The following is a 24,336-nucleotide window of genomic DNA, read 5'->3' as shown; positions in this document are numbered from 1 at the left end:
TTCTCTATCTGAATCATGAAAGACATTTTTTGGATTTCATGTCCCTTTAAGTGCACAACCGTAGTTAGTTTGTGTTTGTGCTATACTAAGTTACCCTAATAGTTTCACAGGTGCTATTACTATATTAGTTGACACCGGTTAACACATTATATGTTTAGAGGTCTGTTAATAAAGGAGAAAGCTAATTAGCATATAGTATTACGAGTCTAGCAATATCCTTCTTTATATTTAGACCTATATAGGAGCAACCCATCTGTGCTGGCTAAGAGGTTTGAGAGCATGCACTATGTCACTCAGCAGATACATGAAAAATGCTTATGATGCAATGTAGCATGGACTCCCAATCACACTTACCCAAGAGAAATCAGTCAATAAAGCTGGTTCCACAACACTTGTGCCACTATAACTGTTGGAATTTGTAAGTACTTTATAAGAACCAACTCCTATAGTCAAACATTTACAGTCTAGCCCAATATAGTTTTTGGTAATGTTTATATTGACTCAGCTAGCCATCTATGTAAGTAGGAATCTCTGTTAAGTGTGTGTATATAAGGTGCTGGGGATGAGGTGTGTGGGTGAGATAGATAAAGTATATGGAACTGGTGACAATGGTTATAGAAAAAACTCCTTATTAATGACATAATGTTTTGCACTCACTGGCACCAATGTCTGCTACGCCCCCTGCAGTACACCAGCCTTTAGTTCTGCAGTGTAGTGCTTAATAATTAGACAATGTGCTGCACAACTAACCATAAAGCCTGGTTGTGCTGCAGACGGTGAAGACATTGGTGGTAGTGAAAAATAAATACAAGTTTTTTTTCTGCTCACTGTTACCCATTACACTGTAATATAAAACCTATTGCCACACAAAAAATTTTTAGAGGATTGTCACAATTTGGTCACATGCTCTCAAAATGATTTATAGCCCTGAGACATATGTATACAAACAGCACCAATTTAGGGCCAGATTACAAGTGGAGCGCTAAATATCGCTTTTGCAAAAGCGATATTTGCGCTTCACTGAGTAATACCAGCGAATGTATGTGCCAAATGGGAGCCTCGTTCCCATGCCGTGAGACATGGCATGAGAACCTAGTGCAGCAAAGGGGGGTAAGTTGCACAGCGATGGGCAGCAATTATAAAATATCTGTATATGATTATATCCATATATATTTATGTGTTAATATGTGTAAATCTACATATTAACACATAAATATAAATATATATATATATATAATATATATATATATATACAAGCAAATACATATAAAAAATATATATATATTTACTCGGAACACACAGTTCCCATAGATCACAATGTAAAAGCACTTTTCAGTGCCGTTTTTTTTTTCCTAACGCCCCACACCCGCCACTTTAACCCCTAAAATCTGCCTAGTGTAGTTGTTTTTATAAGGAAAAAAATGCTACTTTTCTCCACAAAAAACTAAAAGACCCTCTATTTTTGGAGGTATTTGTGGCATTTTTAGAAATTAACCAGATATCTGATCTTTGGTTAATTTTCTGAGCGCTAATTGTCACCGTGAGCTCGCAGTAGCAAGAACCAGCCACTTGTAATAGCTGGTTATTTATCACTCACCTGCAAATGGGGAAATTCGCCCATTTGAGCTGCGCTACATTACCAGACAACGTGTTTCCTGAAATATGGTAGAAACATAAAATATGCCCACACAGCAATGTTATTCAATCGGAGGGTAATCAGATTCTCAATCGGGTTTAGCGGAGTGCAGCTATGCAAAGATCAATGGGTTCGTTATCCACAGATATCAGGTTCCTTGGTTATTTGAATCACAACTGCAGAGTCTAAATAAATTATATTTGTTTCACAACTGAAGTACAGGCTATTATATCAGCATAGACTGTTTTATTCAGAGTGATTTTTATAAGTAATGGCAGTAAGTCTTTATATGGTTATATTATATCGTTATACCATATAAAATATTTAGAGGCTGAAAATAAGTATTATTATTAATAACAACTTTTGACAATAATTGTGCTCAAACCCAAATGTGAGAGATAGTGTTCATTGTAATAATCACTGAGGCATGAGAGATGTGAGACACACAGACTGCAGCTGCTGACAGGGGCGTGACCTGCTGCGAGACACAGCACACAGAGTAAGGCTTGCAGCGTGGAAAACTGAACACAGACTAGTGATTGTAAATGGAGCTGTGAGACACGCTGAGTTATAAGGAGCTGTATGGCACGCTGAGATGTATGATGCTGTGTGACGTCACATAAAGTCCGTTACTGTCCGGTATGAGAATGTATTCAAAGGAAGTTCACAGAATTAAATAAAACATTCGTTGCAAACAAAGCAATTTCTGAGAGACAAAGTCAGTTTATAAAAGTTCAAAAAGGAAACATGAAATTTGTAATTAGCCGTTACCTAAGGCATCCAAGGTAAATTAGATTTGATACTAATACCGTAGTAGTAGTTGGTAGAATCCTCCTGTTGGAAATTAGATAGCAATTCCTGTAGAGATGAGGAGTTGAATAACTTAATACTTCTTGGAATAGCAATCTTCAGGATGAATGAGACTAGTTGTTATTAGTCCCTTTGTGACCAAACTGCAGCTGGTATTTGTAAATCCAAATGTTAAAGTAGTAGAAGTAAAACTTCTTTTGATAAGTATATAGCTTATAAGAAAGAGAGCACTGGTTTCAGCAAACAATACTCAACAACTAAGCACTTGTTTGGGGCGGGGTGATGCCTTAAGTACAGGTGAGGAAGGTAAGTTGAGGCAAAAAGTAAAAGCAGGACTGGAATCCTTACAACAGATGGAGTAACGAATATGCTAAAACAGAAGAGAGGGAGACAGCGCACATCCGACTCAAGGTAGTAGTTTATTTGATGAAAGAAGACACACACTAGTAATAGCACTTACTAGATGATAGATAAAATAGGCCCCAAAATAGTGTGGTATTAAAATTCACACAATAGGAATATGGCAGCATCAGTCCAATCGGAAGGAGCCGTCTACGTTCAGAGGATTCAAAGTTCCCGGCTATTGCTACGAATGCGTGATTGACAGGGACACGTCACTGAGCGTCCTTCCAGCTGGTGCTACGGATCCACAGGATGACCAAAAAAGCTCAACGCGTTTCGCCGGTGACGGCCCCGGCCTTCTCAAGAGTCCTGTAAATCCCGCATTCGTAGCAATAGCCGGGAACTTTTGAATCCTCTGAACGTAGATGGCTCCTTCCGATTGGACTGATGCTGCCATATTCCTATTGTGAATTTTAATACCACACTATTTTGGGGCCTATTTTTATCTACCATCTAATAAGTTCTATTACTAGTGTGTGTCCTTCTTTCATCAAAATAAACTACTACCTTGAGTCGGATGTGCGCTGTCTCCCTCTCTTCTGTTTTAAAATTAAACTTGTATCATTCAGCTAGAGCATGTAACTTTAAGACACTTTTAAATTCACTTTTTTCAAATGTGCTTTGTTCTCTTGTAATCCCTTGTTGAATAAGAATACGCACATATCCTACACTAGTGGGAGCTGGCTGCTGATTGGTGTTTGCACACATTTGTCTCTTGTGATTGGCTTACTGGATGTGTCCAGCTAGCTGCCAGTAGTGCACTGCAATTTATTCAGAAAAAGGATAACAAGAGAATGAAGCAAATTTGATAATAGAAGTAATTGGAAAGTTGTTTAAAAAATTGTATGTTGTATCCAAATCATGAAAGAACATTTTGGGGTTTTTCTATCCCTTTAATGTGTTGCTGTATGTAATAAAAAATGGTACAAACATCTTATATGTTACATTTGAGATCATTACTTTTTACCATATTTGGGTTTTAATGCAAACTGAAGTTATTTTCTAAAGTGCTTGGTCTGTTGAAAAGCAGCAAATAATTTGTGTGGATAACTCACATAAGAAAACAATTTTAAACAACTTTCCAGTTTATTTCTATTATCAGATTTGCTTCATTATCTTATTTACCTTTGCTGAAGCAACAGCATTAACACTACTAGCAACTAGATGAACACATCTAGTTAGCCAATCACAAGAGACAAAAGTGTGCAGGCACCAATCAGCAGCTAGCTCCCACTAGTGTAGGATAAGTGCGTATTCTTTTTCAACAAGGGATACCAAGAGAATGAAGCACATTTGAAATAGAAGTGAATTTATAAGTGTCTTAACCCCTTAACGACGCATGTTGTACAGGGTACGTCGCACACAACCTGGTCTTTAAAGACCAGCGACGTACGACATTAGGGTTTAAAGCGGCTGGAAGCGATCCTGATCGCTTCCAGCCGCTTTCCCGGTTATTGCAGTGATGCCTCAACATCGAGGCATCCTGCAATAACTCTCCTTGGCCATCCGATGCACTCTGTGGCCCCTCTGCACCGGACATCGATGGCCGGTATCGTTGGTAGATGGTAGCAGGTCTGGGAGGCGGTGTGGGCGGCCATCGATGGGCCGTGTGATGTGGAGGGGGGCGGGATCACCGGGACGCGCACACGGGAGTGCACGCGTGCACGGGGCGTGCGCATAGGTAGGGAGCAGGTGGGAACCGCTACACTGCCTAAAATTTTTTAACAGAAAGTGGGAAAAAAATAAATAAATAAAAATGATCTAAGGGATCTCGGAGGAGGGAGGTGGGGGGCAAGCTACACTACAGGAAAATTATAAAAAAAATAATAAAAAATATATTTTATTGTAAACTGGGTACTGGCAGACAGCTGCCAGTACCCAAGATGGCTACCAATACGTTAGAGGGGGAGGGTTAGAGAGCTGTTTGAGGGGGGATCAGGGAGGTTGGGGGCTAAGGGGGGATCCTAAACATCAGCATATGTAAATATGCTAAAAAAGTTTTGCCTGACGGCATTTTCATTGATGATGTGTAGAATTTTGAATGGACCAAGGAACAATCCAGCCAATTTTTTACTTGGTAAGTGCATTTTAATGTTTTTGGAAGATAACCAAACATAGTCCCCTATAGAATATTTCGGAGAAGCTCTACGACGTAAATCATAAAATTTCTTCTGAGACGCCTGAGCTTGTTTGATGTTATCTCGTAAATGTAGAAAATTTTTCAGCTATGTTTTGTGTTAGCACATCAACAGATGGTGAGTCATGTGTAGAAGTCGTTTGGATAGTGAACCTTGGATTAAAACCATAGTTGGCGAAAAAGGGAGAGTAATTTGTAGTGCTGTTAATGGTATTGTTATAGGCAAATTCAGCCATGGAGAGAAAGGAAGTCCATTTATTTTGATGATATGAGCAATAGCATCGTAAATATTGCTCAAGCCACTGATTGAGTCTCTCAGTTTGGCCATTAGTCTGAGGGTGGAAGGCTGTGCTTAACCTTTGATCGATTTGGAGTGCTTTAGTGAGTGCTTTCCAGAAGCGTGAGGTGAATTGGGTTCCTCTATCAGTAGTTAAAATGGATGGTAACCCGTGGTATCGTACAATGTGGTTTAGAAATAAATATGCTGTTTCAATGGAAGTGGGTAACTTATGAAAAGGAATAAAATGTGCCATTTTAGTAAAATGATCGGTAACAACTAAAATGGTGGTTTGTCCAGAACTAGGTGGTAGATCAACTATAAAATCCATTCCCAAATGAGACCAAGGAGATTCCGGTACTTCCAAAGGAATTAAATAGCCATAGGGAGGTCTCCTTTCTGGTTTTGATACTGTACAGGTTGTACAATGTTGTATATATTCCTTTATACTGGTTTTCATCGATGGCCACCAGTAACTTCTGGAGATGAGCTCATGTGTACGTTTGATTCCTGGATGACCAATTAGTGGAGGGTCATGATGATCTTTGATTATTTTCTGTCTGAAACGTTCTGGAATATAAAGTTTAGAATCATAGAAGTAAAAACCATCCTGGAGGGTTAGGCTATCTAGTAGGGTTTGGTCTTCTGAAGAAAGATCAGATTGGTATTCCTTATCCTGTTGAGATAGGATAGCAAGGAATCGAGTAGGGGGAAGAATGCTAGTAGGAGAGTCTTCCTGTATAGGTCTTGGATCTCGTCGAGAGAGTGCATCTGCCTTCCCATTTTTTGAACCCGGCCTGTACATGATTTGGAAATTGAAACGACTAAAATAGAGACTCCATCTCACTTGACGTCCAGATAAAGTTTTATTATTTTGTAGATATTCCAAATTCCGGTGATCCGTATAAATCACTATAGGTAGGGAGGTACCTTCAAGGAGATGTCTCCAGAATTCGAAGGCTCTTTTAATGGCTAGAAGTTCCTTGTCCCCAATGGAATAATTGATCTCTGCTGGAGTCATAATCTTTGAATAGAACCCAACTGGGTGTAGTGGTTCTGTAGGAGACTGTCTTTGGGAGAGGACAGCGCCAAGAGCATAATCTGAAGAATCCACCTCTAGGGTATATTGAAGGTTTGGATCAGGATATTTCAGAATGGGGGCAGATGAAAAGGAATTCTTTAGGAAGTTGAACGCATCATCCTGTTCTTTAGTCCACTGGAAAGAGCAATTAGCACTAGTTAATTTAGTCAGAGGTTTTGCAATTTTAGAAAAATTGCGAATGAACTTTCTGTAATAGTTACTGAAACCAAGAAACTTTTGTAGTTCTTTCCGTGTTGAAGGTGTGGGCCATGATTTTACTGCTTCCACTTTGTTATCTTGCATTTGAATCCCATTTGGGCTGATGGAGTAACCCAGGAACTCTATTTTGTTGGTGTGGAAAATACATTTTTCCAATTTGGCGTATAGCCGATGGACTTGGAGTCTTGCTAAAACCCAACTAACATGTTTGATATGTTCTTCTAGATTTGTGGAATAGATTAAAATGTCATCTAGGTAGACAACAACACATGTGTCAAGGAGATCATGGAAAATGTCATTAATAAAGAACTGGAAAGTTGCGGGTGCGTTAGTTAAGCCGAAAGGCATAACTAGATATTCAAACAACCCATACCTAGTTCTGAAAGCGGTAAGCCACTCATCCCCCTCACGGATACGCACTAAATTGTACGCCCCTCTCAAATCTAATTTAGTAAAAATCTGAGCATGTCTGAGTCTTTCTATGAGTTCAGGAATGAGAGGGAGAGGGTATCGGTTTTTTATGGTTATTTTGTTCAATTGTCTGAAGTCAATAATAGGCCGAAGAGATTGGTCTTTGTTCCGCACAAAGAACATTCCTGCACCAGCAGGGGAAACCGAAGGACGGATAAACCCTTTCTTTAGATTTTCATCTAGGTAAGTTTTTAGATGATCCAGTTCCGGTTGACAAAGTGGGTATAAATGTCCAATAGGTGGCGTGGTTCCAGGTTTCAGTTCAATAGGGCAGTCGTAGATTCTGTGTGGGGGAAGGGTATCTGCTTCCTTCTTACTGAAGACTTCAGAGAACTGCTTGTACATTTCTGGTATCAGAGTTTCTGATGTGGAGGATAAACTGTGAAAAGAAATTCTATGGCAAGTCTGTTGACAGAAATCAGAATTTAATTGAACTTTTAAGGATTTCCAATTAATATCAGGTTCGTGTAGCTGTAACCAAGCTAGCCCAAGTACTATTGGGAATAATGGAGAAGTGATTACATCAAAAGTGAGATGTTCATGATGTGTTTTTAATGTAGTGACAGAGAGCGGGATGGTGTGATGTGTAATTGGCCCTGATGATATCTCAGAGCCATCAACCACACGAAGGAAAATAGGAGACAACTTTTTTATCAATGGTATTTTATTTTTAGAAACCAGAGAACTGTCTATGTAGTTTCCTTGTGCTCCTGTATCCAAGATGGCTGGAATGGTCAGTTGTTTATTTGCCCACTGTAGAGAAAGAAGTAAAGAACAATGAAGAGGGTTGTTATGCTTTGTCTGGAGAGAAAGATTGGTATGGTACTTACTCTTCTTGTTCTGTGGCAAAGATGGGCAATCCTTTAAAGTATGAGATGAGGATGCGCAATACATGCAGAGGCCTCTAGTCTTCCTTCTGATACGTTCTTCAGGAGTTAGAGGTCCTCTGAAAAAACTTATATCCATTGCTTCAGCACCAGTTGAACCAGTATGAGGACTGTTAGAAGTGGGATGGTTAAAAACCTTATCCTTCTTATGAACAATTTCAGGGTATTGACGTTCAGATCTTCTTTCACGTAATCTCCTATCAATTTGCCTGCTGAGCTTCATAAGGCCTTCCAATGTTTCAGGTAACTCAGTTCGGGCAAATTCATCTTTTACTGCGTCAGAGAGTCCAAGCCTGAACTGGTTTTTTAAAGCAATGGCGTTCCACTGAGAGTCAATAGAATATTGCTTGAATTCTGTTATGTAACATTCAACAGGTTTGTTACCTTGTTTTAAGTTCCTCATCTTTTTCTCAGAAGTATACTGTAGGTTAGAATCATAGTATAATTCATCCATGATATCCAGAACAGATGAAAAAGATGAAAGAACAGCATTATTTGTCTCAAAGAGAGTGTCTGCCCAAATGCGAGGTTCACCTCTTAAATAGCTTATCATTGTAAGGACTTTAACCCTATCATTTGGGTATGTTTTAGGTTTAAGGGTGAAATTAAGCAGACAAGCATTTTTGAATTGACGGTATAAATTCCTATCTCCATTGAAAAAATCAGGAGGTGCAATAAATGGTTCTGACAGATTGTCAGGAAGGCTCTGTTTAATAGAGACAGTGTCTTTTATTACTTTTCTTAAAGTTTCATTTTCTAATTGTAACTCTCTAAAGGCTTGACTAAGTTGGTCAACTCTTTGTGTTAAATTATAAACAATTTGAGGAAGCTCTGCTGGATCCATATTTTATGGCTTAGTTGTTATATCAGGTTCCTTGGTTATTTGAATCACAACTGCAGAGTCTAAATAAATTATATTTGTTTCACAACTGAAGTACAGGCTATTATATCAGCATAGACTGTTTTATTCAGAGTGATTTTTATAAGTAATGGCAGTAAGTCTTTATATGGTTATATTATATCGTTATACCATATAAATATTTAGAGGCTGAAAATAAGTATTATTATTAATAACAACTTTTGACAATAATTGTGCTCAAACCCAAATGTGAGAGATAGTGTTCATTGTAATAATCACTGAGGCATGAGAGATGTGAGACACACAGACTGCAGCTGCTGACAGGGGCGTGACCTGCTGCGAGACACAGCACACAGAGTAAGGCTTGCAGCGTGGAAAACTGAACACAGACTAGTGATTGTAAATGGAGCTGTGAGACACGCTGAGTTATAAGGAGCTGTATGGCACGCTGAGATGTATGATGCTGTGTGACGTCACATAAAGTCCGTTACTGTCCGGTATGAGAATGTATTCAAAGGAAGTTCACAGAATTAAATAAAACATTCGTTGCAAACAAAGCAATTTCTGAGAGACAAAGTCAGTTTATAAAAGTTCAAAAAGGAAACATGAAATTTGTAATTAGCCGTTACCTAAGGCATCCAAGGTAAATTAGATTTGATACTAATACCGTAGTAGTAGTTGGTAGAATCCTCCTGTTGGAAATTAGATAGCAATTCCTGTAGAGATGAGGAGTTGAATAACTTAATACTTCTTGGAATAGCAATCTTCAGGATGAATGAGACTAGTTGTTATTAGTCCCTTTGTGACCAAACTGCAGCTGGTATTTGTAAATCCAAATGTTAAAGTAGTAGAAGTAAAACTTCTTTTGATAAGTATATAGCTTATAAGAAAGAGAGCACTGGTTTCAGCAAACAATACTCAACAACTAAGCACTTGTTTGGGGCGGGGTGATGCCTTAAGTACAGGTGAGGAAGGTAAGTTGAGGCAAAAAGTAAAAGCAGGACTGGAATCCTTACAACAGATGGAGTAACGAATATGCTAAAACAGAAGAGAGGGAGACAGCGCACATCCGACTCAAGGTAGTAGTTTATTTGATGAAAGAAGACACACACTAGTAATAGCACTTACTAGATGATAGATAAAAATAGGCCCCAAAATAGTGTGGTATTAAAATTCACAATAGGAATATGGCAGCATCAGTCCAATCGGAAGGAGCCGTCTACGTTCAGAGGATTCAAAAGTTCCCGGCTATTGCTACGAATGCGTGATTGACAGGACACGTCACTGAGCGTCCTTCCAGCTGGTGCTACGGATCCACAGGATGACCAAAAAGCTCAACGCGTTTCGCCGGTGACGGCCCGGCCTTCTCAAGAGTCCTGTAAATCCCGCATTCGTAGCAATAGCCGGGAACTTTTGAATCCTCTGAACGTAGATGGCTCCTTCCGATTGGACTGATGCTGCCATATTCCTATTGTGAATTTTAATACCACACTATTTTGGGGCCTATTTTTATCTACCATCTAATAAGTTCTATTACTAGTGTGTGTCTTCTTTCATCAAATAAACTACTACCTTGAGTCGGATGTGCGCTGTCTCCCTCTCTTCTGTTTTAAAATTAAACTTGTATCATTCAGCTAGAGCATGTAACTTTAAGACACTTTTAAATTCACTTTTTTCAAATGTGCTTTGTTCTCTTGTAATCCCTTGTTGAATAAGAATACGCACATATCCTACACTAGTGGGAGCTGGCTGCTGATTGGTGTTTGCACACATTTGTCTCTTGTGATTGGCTTACTGGATGTGTCCAGCTAGCTGCCAGTAGTGCACTGCAATTTATTCAGAAAAGGATAACAAGAGAATGAAGCAAATTTGATAATAGAAGTAATTGGAAAGTTGTTTAAAAATTGTATGTTGTATCCAAATCATGAAAGAACATTTTGGGGTTTTCTATCCCTTTAATGTGTTGCTGTATGTAATAAAAAATGGTACAAACATCTTATATGTTACATTTGAGATCATTACTTTTTACCATATTTGGGTTTTAATGCAAACTGAAGTTATTTTCTAAAGTGCTTGGTCTGTTGAAAAGCAGCAAATAATTTGTGTGGATAACTCACATAAGAAAACAATTTTAAACAACTTTCCAGTTTATTTCTATTATCAGATTTGCTTCATTATCTTATTTACCTTTGCTGAAGCAACAGCATTACACTACTAGCAACTAGATGAACACATCTAGTTAGCCAATCACAAGAGACAAAAGTGTGCAGGCACCAATCAGCAGCTAGCTCCCACTAGTGTAGGATAAGTGCGTATTCTTTTTCAACAAGGGATACCAAGAGAATGAAGCACATTTGAAAATAGAAGTGAATTTATAAGTGTCTTAACCCCTTAACGACGCATGTTGTACAGGGTACGTCGCACACAACCTGGTCTTTAAAGACCAGCGACGTACGACATTAGGGTTTAAAGCGGCTGGAAGCGATCCTGATCGCTTCCAGCCGCTTTCCGGTTATTGCAGTGATGCCTCAACATCGAGGCATCCTGCAATAACTCTCCTTGGCCATCCGATGCACTCTGTGGCCCTCTGCACCGGACATCGATGGCCGGTATCGTTGGTAGATGGTAGCAGGTCTGGGAGGCGGGGTGGGCGGCCATCGATGGGCCGTGTGATGTGGAGGGGGGCGGGATCACCGGGACGCGCACACGGGAGTGCACGCGTGCACGGGCGTGCGCATAGGTAGGGAGCAGGTGGGAACCGCTACACTGCCTAAAATTTTTTAACAGAAAGTGGGAAAAAAATAAATAAATAAAAATGATCTAAGGGATCTCGGAGGGAGGGAGGTGGGGGGCAAGCTACACTACAGGAAAATTATAAAAAAAATAATAAAAAATATATTTTATTGTAAACTGGGTACTGGCAGACAGCTGCCAGTACCCAAGATGGCTACCAATACGTTAGAGGGGGAGGGTTAGAGAGCTGTTTGAGGGGGGATCAGGGAGGTTGGGGGCTAAGGGGGGATCCTAAACATCAGCATATGTAAATATGCTAAAAAAAGTTTTTTATTTTTTTGGAAATACCTTTTATTTTAGTACTGGCAGACTTTCTGCCAGTACTTAAGATGGCGGGGACAGTTGTGGGGTGGGGGAGGTAAGAGAGCTATTTGGGAGGGATCAGGGGGTGTGATATGTCAGGTGGGAGGCTGATCTCTACATTAAAGCTAAAATTAACCCTGCAAGCTCCCTAATTAACCCCTTCACTGCTGGGCATAATACACGTGTGGTGCGCAGCTGCATTTAGCGGCCTTCTAATTACCAAAAAGCAACGCCAAAGCCATATATGTCTGCTATTTCTGAACAAAGGGGATCACAGAGAAGCTTTTACAGCCATTTGTTCCATAATTGCACAAGCTGTTTGTAAATAATTTCAGTGAGAAACCTAAAATTGTGAAAAATGTAACGTTTTTTTTTCCATTTGATCGCATTTGGCGGTGAAATGGTGGCATGAAATATACCAAGATGGGCCTAGATCAATACTTGGGGTTGTCTACTACACTACACTAAAGCTAAAATTAACCCTAGAAGCTCCCTACATGCTCCCTAATTAACCCCTTCACTGCTGGACATAATACAAGTGTGGTGCACAGCGGTATTTAGCGGCCTTCTAATTACCAAAAAGCAACGCCAAAGCCATATATGTCTGCTATTTCTGAACAAAGGGGATCCCAGAGAAGTGTTTACAACCATTTATGCCATAATTACACAAGTTGTTGGCAAATAATTTCAGTGAGAAACCTAAAGTTTGTGAAAAAAATTGTGAAAAAGTGAACAATTTTTTTTATTTGATCTCATTTGGCGGTGAAAGGGTGGCATGAAATATACCAAAATGGGCCTAGATCAATACTTTGGGATATCTGCTAAAAAAAATATATACATGTCAAGGGATATTCAGGGATTCCTGAAAGATATCAGTGTCCCAATGTAACTAGCGCTAATTTTGAAAAAAAGTGGTTTGGAAATAGCAAAGTCCTACTTGTATTTATTGCCCTATAACTTGCAAAGAACATGTGAACATTGGGTATTTCTAAACTCAGGACAAAATTTAGAAACTATTTAGCATGGGTGTTTTTTTGGTGATTGTAGATTTGTAACAGATTTTGGGGGTCAAAGTTAGAAAAAGTGTGTTTTTTTCCATTTTTTTTCCTCATATTTTATAATTTTTTTATAGTAAATTATAAGATATGATGAAAATAATGGTATCTCTAGAAAGTCCATTTAATGGCGAGAAAAACAATATATAATATGTATGGGTACTGTAAATGAGTAAGAGGAAAATTACAGCTAAACACAAACACCGCAGAAATGTAAAAATAGCCCTGGTCCTTAAGGGAAAGAAATTGAAAAATAGCCTTGTCCTTAAGGGGTTAAAGGGACACTAAACCAATTTTTTTCTTCTTCCATGATTCAGATAGATCATGAAGTTTTAAGCAACTTTCTAATTTACTCCTATTATCAATTTTTCTTCGTTCTCTTGCTATCTTTGTTTTAAAAGCAGGAATGTAAATCTTAGCAGCCAGCCCATTTTAGGTTCAGCACCATGGATAGCACATTCTTATTGGAGGATTACATTTACCCACCAATAAGCAAGCATAACCCAGGTTCTCAACCACAAATGGGCCGGCTCCTATGCGTCACATTCTTGCTTTTTAAATAAAGATAGCAAGAGAACAAAGAAAAATTGATAATAGGAGTAAATTAGAAAGTTGCTTAAAATTGCATGCTCTATCTAAATCATGAAGAAAAAATGTGGGGTTAGTGTCCCTTTAAGGACCGGGCATTTCAGACAAAAACGTCCCCAAAAGACCAGAGCATTTTTAGCATTTTTGCCATCACTACATTTAAATAGAAATAGAGCCTCCTTTTTATATTTAACTATATATTTTTTTTTAGTAGACAACAAAAAGTATTGATCTAAGCCTATTTTGGTATATTTTATGCCATCATTTGTGATCAAATAAAAAAAATTGTTAACGTTTTCACAAATGTACATATATAAAAATAGAGAGAGCCCCTGTGTGGGGGTGAAACGTGCGTTGGCACTTGTGTATTTGGCACCTATGTGTCTTTAACCTTGAAGTAAGTCGACCATCTCCAAGGTCCTTCCATGTGGTAATCATCAGTTACACGGCTGACTAGCTTAAAACTTTCCCTGCACTTATAGCAAGACATTGCTGTGTGGAGCTACACTATTGAAAATGCAAGATTCTCTATTTGTTTGATGCAGTGGTGATCCGCAACAGAGTTAGCAGTACAAGCTATTCCAAAAGAATGGTACATCTGTTGTAAGACTCGCTACACACTATATATGAGTGTTGGATGTATAAAGTCATTATACGGTACATCTGTGGTAAGATCCGCTACACTGTGTTTAGCGTGGATAATTTGCTACCTCAGCGTGAACTTTGCTTGGCCAACAAGGAACGGACTTTGATGTCTGTAACCAATCAGAGAAGATGTGGTAGTTGGGCCACTCCTCCACTCGACTTGTCATACTGGTGAGGTTTCGCCCAGTGAGAGTGTTAGAGGATTGATGGCTATGTGAACGCTGACATCCCAATGATAAGTGCAAGATTATCAACTATTGTACTTTACTTATGACCTAGTGTGCAGTCTGATCTGCGGTCAATCTTGGGAACGAGACTGTCTGTAAGAAAACACACCGTGGGACCTAGAATGCAGTTGATACTGCGGTCCAATTTTCTTTCTGCTCATTTATTTATTTATATATTTCACACGCTATGTATATGTGTGCATATATATGCATGATTTAAGCTGGTTGGTGACTATTTAATCAAATATACGGTTTATATGGTTCTTTAGTATCAATGCAGATACAGGCCATTTAACAGTCATATATACAGTGTCTTACTGTTTTAGGTTTCCCCTGTGTGTGTATATATATATGTGTGTATATATATATATATATATATATATATATATATATATATATATGTTTGTTTAATATGCTTTTACTTTATGCAGTGCTGCTAGGCATAAATGGGCAAATACCATTTTGATTTATTTGTAAGTTAATTAAAACTGACATAAAACCTATTTCATGTGCTGCTTTTCCCTTCTTTTTAGGGGATTATTATATGCCCTAATTTTTCTTCTTTTTTTAAATAATATATATAACTTTTTCACAAACTAGGTTTCTCACTGAAATTATTTACAAACAGCTTGTGCAATCGTGACACAGATGATTATAAATGCTTCTCTGGGATCCCCTTTGTTCAGAAATAGCAGACATATATGACTTTGGCATTGCTTTTTGGAAATTAGAAGGCCACTAAATGCAGCTGCGCACCACACTTGTATTATGCCCAGCAGTGAAGGGGTTAATTAGGTAGCATCAGTACCTCTGGCCCACTTGTGGGGTGTGCAGAAATAGCGCGATCTCACTAGTTTTAGCGGGATTGCGGCAGAGAGAGATCCAGGACAGCAGCGTTGTACAGGGTACGACACTGGTCTTTAAAGGGACAGAATACACCAAATTTCATATAACTGCATGCAATAGACACTACTATAAAGAATAATATGCACAGATACTGATATAAAAATCCAGTATAAAACTGTTTAAAAACTTACTTAGAAGCGTCCAGTTTAGCTCTGTTTAAAAGGTTACTGGAACACCTACTGCAAGTGGGAAATATCAGACACTCCCCCCTTCCTTTGCATATGAAAAGACCCTTTGCACAAACAGAAGCAAGCTGGAGTAGGTATACGTCTGTATTCTCCTAAAACTTTGGGGCTTGGTTAGGAGTCTGAAAATCAAAGCAATGTTATTTAAAAATATGCAAAAAACTATCCATTTAAAAAAAAAAAAAACTGGGCTATATAAATGGATCATCTACAAAACATTTATGCAAAGAAAAATCTAGTGTATAATGTCCCTTTAAGGGCTTAACGACCAGCGTAGTAAAGGGTACTGCGCTGGTCGATAAAGGGTTACAATTACATGCTCTTCCTTAAAGTGAATGTAAAGTCAGCATGGTCTCTAAAGTTCGCATTAACTTTAAAGTTAAAATAACAGCACTTTAATTCATATTTTTTTTTTTAAAGATTGTAATTACCGAGTATTTTAATTTAATATCCTCGCAGTCGTAATTATAATCGTCCGCCCGGCATTTTTCATCATTGATTGACAGGGTAGGCTCGATCATCAGAACCAATAAATGTATTTTCCATGGGGGACCAAACCCCTTTTGCTGTCGTCACGCGTCTGTATTGCGCTTGCGTTAGACAGTTCTGACACCGATCTCTGAAGCTCATGCACATTTCGCGCATGCGCAATTACAGTTATCGGACTTCGTAATTTTTTCTGGAAGTTTTGGAGAGCTAGATTCTTCCTTAATGAGGCATGCAAGGTGTTTAGCATCGCTTGGAGCGCAAATTGCCACTACGTAAACAGCGGGTGGGACCGCTGTATACGTAGGATTGAATAAGACAAGGACGTTGCGGGTGGGAGGAGCTGGTAAATATAAGAGACTAAATTTCATATTATAATATAAAATGTATTATACATTTTATTAAAAAATGAAAGTGGCGGTTTAATTGATATAGTGATAAGCTATTGAATGATACTTTCATATCCTAAAAATTGACATTCACTTTAATCATGCAAGTTTAATTTTTACTTTTCTATCCCTTTTAATTATAAAAATGTGCAAATGGCTAGAACTGCCCCCTGTTGGATTAACCATTTTTGTTTCTCTTTAATCCGTTTGCGATACTCAGTTAAGGGCATAGGTCACTCATAATTCGCAGCATTTCCCCCATGACAAGGAACTGTACATAAAACTGCTCTCTCGCTCTGTGTTTAGGCTCCTGTTACTATGAAGATCAGGTACAATACACATCACTGTGTTTGCCAGTAAAGGAGAAACATTATAAGAATATCTGACAAAATCAGTTGCTGAACAAGAAAATGTCTGACAAGACCGAGAACCAAACTTTAGAGCTTCCTGATGCACACGGAGGTAAGCAGGACGTCACATGCATGTCACCTGGTTTTGTCATCAGAATGGGATAATGAACAATAAATCTCAGTGATCTGATCACTTAAAGGACCTAATGGTCGCTGAAGTTGTTTATAAGTTTATGTTAAGCAGTGTTTAAAAAAACGCTTTAGTCTCATTAATGATTAGATCAGCATCAAGTCCTCACACTCAGCTTCAATCTCTGTGCTTAAATAGTCACTTAATGGTATGTAAGCTCCATGCACAGTATACATGGTATAACTACCAATCATCTTTTGCATATGGTGACATTCTCATCTTTAAAAATGGCTAATGCAGGTTGTTTTTCTCACTTTCCATTTCATAATGTCTTGCACTTGTGTACTGGAAATGTACACCATCAGAATACTATTAACTTCAATATCCCTTTAATTAACTGAATATTTGCAGTTTAAATCATGGGTTTTTATAAGTTTATAGGCACAGAGCTGTGTAGTTACTATAATGTGTATGTGGTGTTGTTGGTCACATACAGGGAGCACTAAATCAGGGGATAATAAGTTTTATAGTTAAAGAGCTGTGTAGTTACTATAATGTGTATGTGGTGTTGTTGGTCACATACAGGGAAAACTAAATCAGGGGGTTAATAAGGTTTATAGACACAGAGCTGTGTAGTTACTATAATGTGTATGTGGTGTTGTTGTTCACATACAGGGAACACTAAATCAGGGTTTAATAAGGTTTATAGACACAGAGCTGTGTAGTTACTATAACGTGTATGTGGTGATGTTGTTCACATACAGGGAGCACTAAATCAGGGTTTAATAAGGTTTATAGACACAGAGCTGTGTAGTTACTATAATGTGTATGTGGTGATGTTGTTCACATACAGGGAGCACTAAATCAGGGGTTTAATAAGGTTTATAGGCGCAGAGCTGTGTAGTTACTATAATGTGTATGTGGTGTTGTTGGTCACATACAGGGAGCACTAAATCAGGGGATAATAAGTTTTATAGTTACAGAGCTGTGTAGTTACTATAATGTGTATGTGTTGTTGTTGTTGGTCACATACAGGGAGCACTAAATCAGGGTTTAATAAGGTTTATAGGCACAGAGCTGTGTAGTTAATATAATGTGTATGTGATGTTGTTGGTCACATACAGGGAGCACTGAAGCAGGGGTTTAATATGGTTTAGCGCATGGATGTCAAACTCATTTGAGTCTCAGGCCATTTTCCATAAAAGTACAATTCACGTGGGCCACACACTTCCAACATATCTTGCCATTGCTAAACAAAGCAGTGGCATTTGCTATAACTGAATAATTGTGTTCTGTAACTCCTAATTAACTTACTCTGGCTTGATGAAACGTGCTCTAAAGCTTTTAAGAAGGTGACACACACGCTCCATCTGGTTGTTCTCGCACAGAGTATGTGCTATTTTTTTCTATATCAGTCCTGTTCCATGCGCACTCACAGTTTAGCCTACACATGCGCATAGTATAACATTTCTTCTGCTTTATAAATAGTGGATCACAATGCTGTCGGCATAGCGACACTCTGTTTATTTAGTGATAGACATATACATGTTGTAAATAATATAACATACATACATATAAAATATATATTTATCAAATATAAAGTATGTGATTTTAGTTAAAGAGAAAATTATAGAAGGTAATAACCAAAAATGATGCGTGGAATCAGTGCTGCCATAGTAATGAACGCATATAAAGAAGTGGTGCATGTGTCAAATAAATCATTATGCACTTATCTGTTTTTGTGTTTGCTTTTTGTTTTTAATAACAATGTTACTCGTTAAAGACTGAGGGGTTTTAAAGTATGAGCATCCCTAACAGTAAACGCACTTGCTCTTTAAGTAATAAGCATATTATAATTATTATTTTTCATGGAGGTGGTGTGGGCCGCTCAAAATTAGGTTGAGAGCCGCATGAGGCCCGCGGGTCGCCAGTTTGACACCCCTGGTTTAGAGGTACAGAGCTGTGTAGTTACTATAATGTGTATGTGGTGTTGTTGGTCACGTACACGGAGCACGAAATCAGGGGTTTAATGAGGTTTATAGGCACAGAGCTGTGTAGTTACTATAATGTGTATGTGGTGTTGTTGGTCACATACAGGGAGAACTAAATCAGGGGTTTAATGAGGTTTATAGGCACAGAGCTGTGTAGTTACTATAATGTGAATGTGGTGTTGTTGGTCACATACAGGGAGTACTACATTTGCACTTATGCTTATTTAATTTATGGATAGCAGTCAAACAATCTTGTCACAACTTTATACAGACTGGTTTTAAATTCGGGGGGGGGGGGGGCGGGGCAGTAGAAGCTTCCTGTCATACACAGGACAAAATTACTTATAGGAAATATAAGATTTGAGGCAAAATTGCATGCACAATTTGCGGTATGCAGCTTTAACTAAGTTGAATAACCTGGTACTGGAATAGATGTACAGATAATAAAACGGAGAGAGGATTAACAATAGCAGATTCCTCTCTAATAGTAATACAAACATCAGTGGGGACAGATTATGTTCCATAGGACAGTGTAAAACAGATATACACAGATAATGAAAAACAAGTAGAGAGCTCTCTACATTAAACCCACAAAAAAACAAACTTACACTCTTTATAGCTTAGTATTTGCACACTAAAAGCCCCAAAGTGCAGACTGAAAAAGCTAAACAAATCAGCTCTTTGCATGAGTACTCACCCCTTCTTGCAACTAAATCCAAGATTTGATGCATCAAACTGGAAGATATACAGCCTCAGGCCTCAGCACTGCTTAGCTATACTGAAGCAGGCCTTAGAGTGTTTGAAAAAACACGGGACGTCTTGAGGGGGCTACCGATCAGTTTGAGGCCAATACTTTAATGATACAAAGAATGGCAAAAAAACAAACAATTTTTGTATTGGGCACAATAATAATTTAAATCCATTAAAAAAAACGCATCCCCTGCAAGACTGAAATGAGCACTACTAAACTATTTAGTGCACGGAGCAGCCAGCAGTTTTCTTAAAGAGCCAGACGCTAAAAGTGCAAAATATGTTTGCACAGAGCTGCAGAGTGTTATTAAAGCCATTTATTATTATTTGTAATGTTTTAAAACAGAATAAAGTATGCAGAAATGTCAGTGAGGAGAAACCGGGTAAGTCCCCTGGCTATGCTGTACCGGTGTTAAAGTACCTACAAATAGCCTCTGGGCTGTCTGTGTGCTAAGGTAAGGCACTTACCTTCAGAAACACTGCTCCACTGGCTTACCAAGCAGGTTAAATCCTTACAAGAAAGACAGCTGTAGCTGTATTCAATAGAGAGCCCATGCAGAGCAGGTATTGGGTACCACAGAGGATTGCATTAGGAAATACCTATGTCCCTCAGGGAGAAGCTAAGGACGAGTCCCTGGGAAGCCTGAGGGTAGTTATAGCTGAAGTCCCATAGGAAAACACTTGTGCACATAACAGGGTATTCCTATGTCCCTGTATCATTTAGCTACTGTGAAGTCTATCTTCCTTGTAAATGATAAATCCTGGGGACTCTGCATCTCACATTGGTCTGAGCTCACAAATTAAATCCATAAGCAAGTAGCAGGAACAACCTCTGTTCTCAACCTTCACCTACTAGGCCAAGAAAAAAAACTAGAGAGAGATAGGAGGTATTTAAAGCTCTGGTATGGGGTTTTGACCTCCACCTAGGGGTGAGAAATATATCCTATATGTTATTTAGGACCGTGGATCATCATTGTTTTATGAAAGAAGCAATGCATTTTACAGTAACTTTATGACCGTGACTAGCCTTGTTGTCTGCAGACTAAAGCTTAGATTGGCTTCTACAAATAAGGCAAATGGCGGGGTGGCATTTGGCTATTGAAAAATAATTGCAGTAAAAAGGATGTTAGACTTGGCTGAATGCTTTGAATACATCATTATATCTAGGATTTATTTAGGGCTACATTACAAGTAGATCATCACTTGAGCACAATCAATAGCACTTTTATTTTTGTGTTCATATTACAAGTTAAAAGTAATATTTCAGCACTTAAGCTAAAGTCTAGAGTGCACTTCTGCATGTTCATCACAAAATTAGACTTCTGTGGTGGCAGGTGGGAAAACTCATATTGGCTATGGCTCGAACACATACACACGTGTGCACATACTTACACATACAAACACATACACACGTGTGCACATACACACACACATACAAACACATGCACACGTGTGCACATACTTACACACACACACATACAAACACATACACAAGTGTGCACATACTTACACATACAAACACATACACACATGTGCACATACTTACACATACACACATTATAGCAAGAGAACGAAGAAAAATTGATAATAGGGAGTAAATTAGAAAGTTGCTTCAAATTTCATGCTCTTTCTGAATTACAAATGAACAAATTTAGGTTCAGTGTCCCTTTAAGAGATAATAAAGGCAAAAATAAACTTTTGTGATTTAGATAGAACATGCAATTTTAAACAACTTTCCAATTATTTTCTGGTATCTAATTTGCTTAGCTTTATTGGTATCCTTTGTTGAAAAGCATACCTACATAGGTTCAGGAGCAGCAATGCACTACTGGGAGCTAACAGCTACTGTAAATGGTGGCTAATGCCTTTTGTCATTGGCTCACCAGGTGTGTTCAGCTAGTTCCCATTAGTGCATTGCTGCCCCTTCAGCAAAGAATACCAAAAGATTGAAGCCACTTTTATAATAGAAGTAAATTGGAAACTATCAGAATCATTAAATATTTTTTTTTGGTTTAATGCCCTTTAACACTTTACTTCAGGCCTCTAAAAGCGCAGATTTTTTTCACAATATTTTGTAAAGTCATGGTAAACCCTTCTCCTTTTCAAAATCGGATTGTTGTAATGAAGTTGCGCTATAACTTACTTTTTAAAGGGACATTATACACTAGATTTTTCTTTGCATAAATGTTTTGTAGATGATCCATTTATAAAGCCCACACAGGGTTTTTTTTTGGGGGGGGGTTTAAAGTATAGTTTTGCATTTTTTTTAAATAACATTGTTCTGATTTTCAGACTCCTAACCAAGCCCCAAAGTTTTAGGAGAATACTGATGTACTCCTCCTCCAGCTTGCTCCTGTTTGTGTAAAGGGTCTTTTCATATGCAGAGGAGGGAGTGTCTGGTATTTAGCCATTTTCCCTGGGGGTTCCACCTAACCTTTTTAACAGTGCTAAACTGGGAGCTTCTAAGTAAGTTTTTAAACGGTTTTATACTGAATTTTTATATCAGTATCTGTCCATATTATTCTTTATAGTAGTGGTCTATTACATGCAGTTGTATGAAAATTGGTGTTACTGTCCCTTTAATGTAGATATGAATTTCAAATACCCTGCACTCCGCCGTCTACTTCTTTGTTCTCTAATCAGCACTCTAGCTACAGCAAAAGTGCCATATGGGGAGAGCGCTGATTGGAGAATAATTCAAACTTTTAGCCCACAGAAAAATTGACTTGTCGGCAGGCGGAACGTGTTTATATTTACATTTCTATGAAAAAGTAAGTTATAGCGCATCTTCATTACAACTGAATGAATTAAACTCCATCTAAAATCACTAACATACCAGATCTGTTTTTAAAAAGGGGGAAAGTTTACCATCACTTTAACTATCATTTGTAATATGAGCAATAGTAGAGGGCACCCTGCACTATCCCGTCAAAACAAAGGGCATGCTAAATAAAAATGTTAGCCTTGTTAAGATTCTCTGGGTAAACCTTTTTACCATACACTTGTAATACCAGATTGTGCTCTATACTTAGCGCAAGGTCCACAAGTAACGCTAACGGTTGCACTCCACTTGTGTCTCAGATATGCAAGGACACAGGTGTGTAATGTACATGTGTGACGTGTCCTGAGTGACAAAGTGGTGACTGGTGAGTGTTTGAGGGAAGCAGAGCGCAGCTGAGTGTATGTGTGTAAAATGTGTCTGAGGGGATGTAGAGTGAGTGTACATGTATGACGTGTCTAAGGGGCACAGGCAAATTTATGTTTGTGACAGTGTCTGAGTGAATGCAGGGCACAGGAGTAGTGTTTGTGTGTCACCTATCTGAAGGATACAGGGCACTGGTGAATGTATGTGTGTGATGTGTCGGACTGACTCAGGTCACAGGTGAGTGTTGTGTGATATGTTGAAGGTACACAAGGCAACAGTGATGTGTTGTATGTGACATCTCGAAGGGACACAGGCCATAAATGGCACAGTGGTTGATGTGTCCCTTGAGGGACGCAAGGCACTGGTGTGTGCCTGATGTGTCTAAGGGGACACATGGCCACAAGTGAGTGTATGTGGGTTATGTGTCTGAAGGACGCAGAGCACAGGTGAGTGTACATGTATGATTTGTCTGTGGGGGCGCACAGTAACAGGTGAGTGTACATGTGTGACCATTTAGATATTACAGTTCCTTGTGCAGTGCTAATGTGACCATATTTATATGATTTGTACAGGATGTTAAGCCTGAATTCACACTTAATACTGAACAAACAAATTTATCTGGGTTAAGAGCCAACTGGAAGCTGTGAAGCAGGAAATCAGTAACAATATCAGTACAGGTGAGTGCACGATGTGTGGACATGTCTGAGTGATGCAGGGCACAGGTGAGTGTACGTGTGTGATGTGTCTGAGGGGCACAGGGTACTAGAGGAGTGTATGTATATGAGTGTCTGAAGGATGCAGGCACAGATGAGTGTTTGCATGTGACATGTTGGAAGGATGCAGGGCACTCGGCACAGATGAGTGCACATGTGTAAGCGTTTTGAGGGATCTAGAACATAGGGTTAGTGTATGCTTCTGATGTGTTTAAGGGATGCAGGGCCAGGTGAGTGTACGTGTGTAACGTGTCTGAGGGATGCAGGGCACAGGTGTGTGCACTTTGTTATTGGGTCTAAGTTAAACAGGGCACAGGTGAGTGTACGTGTGTGACATATCCAAGTGGGGGCAGAGTACAAGTGAGTGTACAATTGTGATGTGTCCAGAGGGATGCAGGCCCCAGTTAAGTGTACATGTGTGACATTCTAAGGGACGCAGGCACAGTTGAATGTCTGCCATTCCCCAAGTCTACAGTATGTTGCTCCTTACAGATCCTTGGCACATTGCTTGCTCTGCCTCAGATGACCTGTTTAATGGAAGCAGACTTCTGCAGCTAAGATGAGCAGCTGTAGATGATAGTGCTGATAGGTAAGTACCATTAACATTCAAAGCCCACTGGCTATTAGCATGTACACATGAATTCAAATAGCCTGGGGACAGTAGTCACATACACCATTTAATACTACAAAACAGTTTTAGGCACTTTTGTCACTTTATTTTGTCTCTTCAGCACAGGGTTTGGGGATCCTCAAGCCGAGGTTGCCAATCAATATGATAGAACTCAGTGCAATTCTCAGACCCTTCAAGTATGGTCTATGTTTATAGGTAGTCTCATCTAGCATTGTACAGACAGACAATGTCACAACAGTAAACTCTGTCAACCATCAAGGGAGGAACTCA

At 38.9% G+C, this 24,336-nt stretch overlaps 1 protein-coding gene across 1 annotated transcript in view; it reads left to right on the top strand.

Moving 5' to 3' along the window:
- The window catches only part of LOC128657159 (gastrula zinc finger protein XlCGF71.1-like), a 67,302-nt gene that overhangs the window by 29,625 nt on the left and 13,341 nt on the right, over window positions 1–24,336 (top strand). The window contains exon 2 of the mRNA XM_053711401.1: window positions 16,663–16,818. Within this exon, the coding sequence (XP_053567376.1) occupies window positions 16,767–16,818 (52 nt within the window). The 5' untranslated portion in view covers window positions 16,663–16,766. The remainder of the gene's footprint in view (window positions 1–16,662; window positions 16,819–24,336) is intronic.

Source organism: Bombina bombina, chromosome 4 (assembly GCF_027579735.1).
Source record: "Bombina bombina isolate aBomBom1 chromosome 4, aBomBom1.pri, whole genome shotgun sequence".
NCBI lineage: Eukaryota > Metazoa > Chordata > Amphibia > Anura > Bombinatoridae > Bombina > Bombina bombina.
Note: the sequence above shows the minus strand (reverse complement) of the source record. Positions and strands in the feature narration are given on the sequence as shown.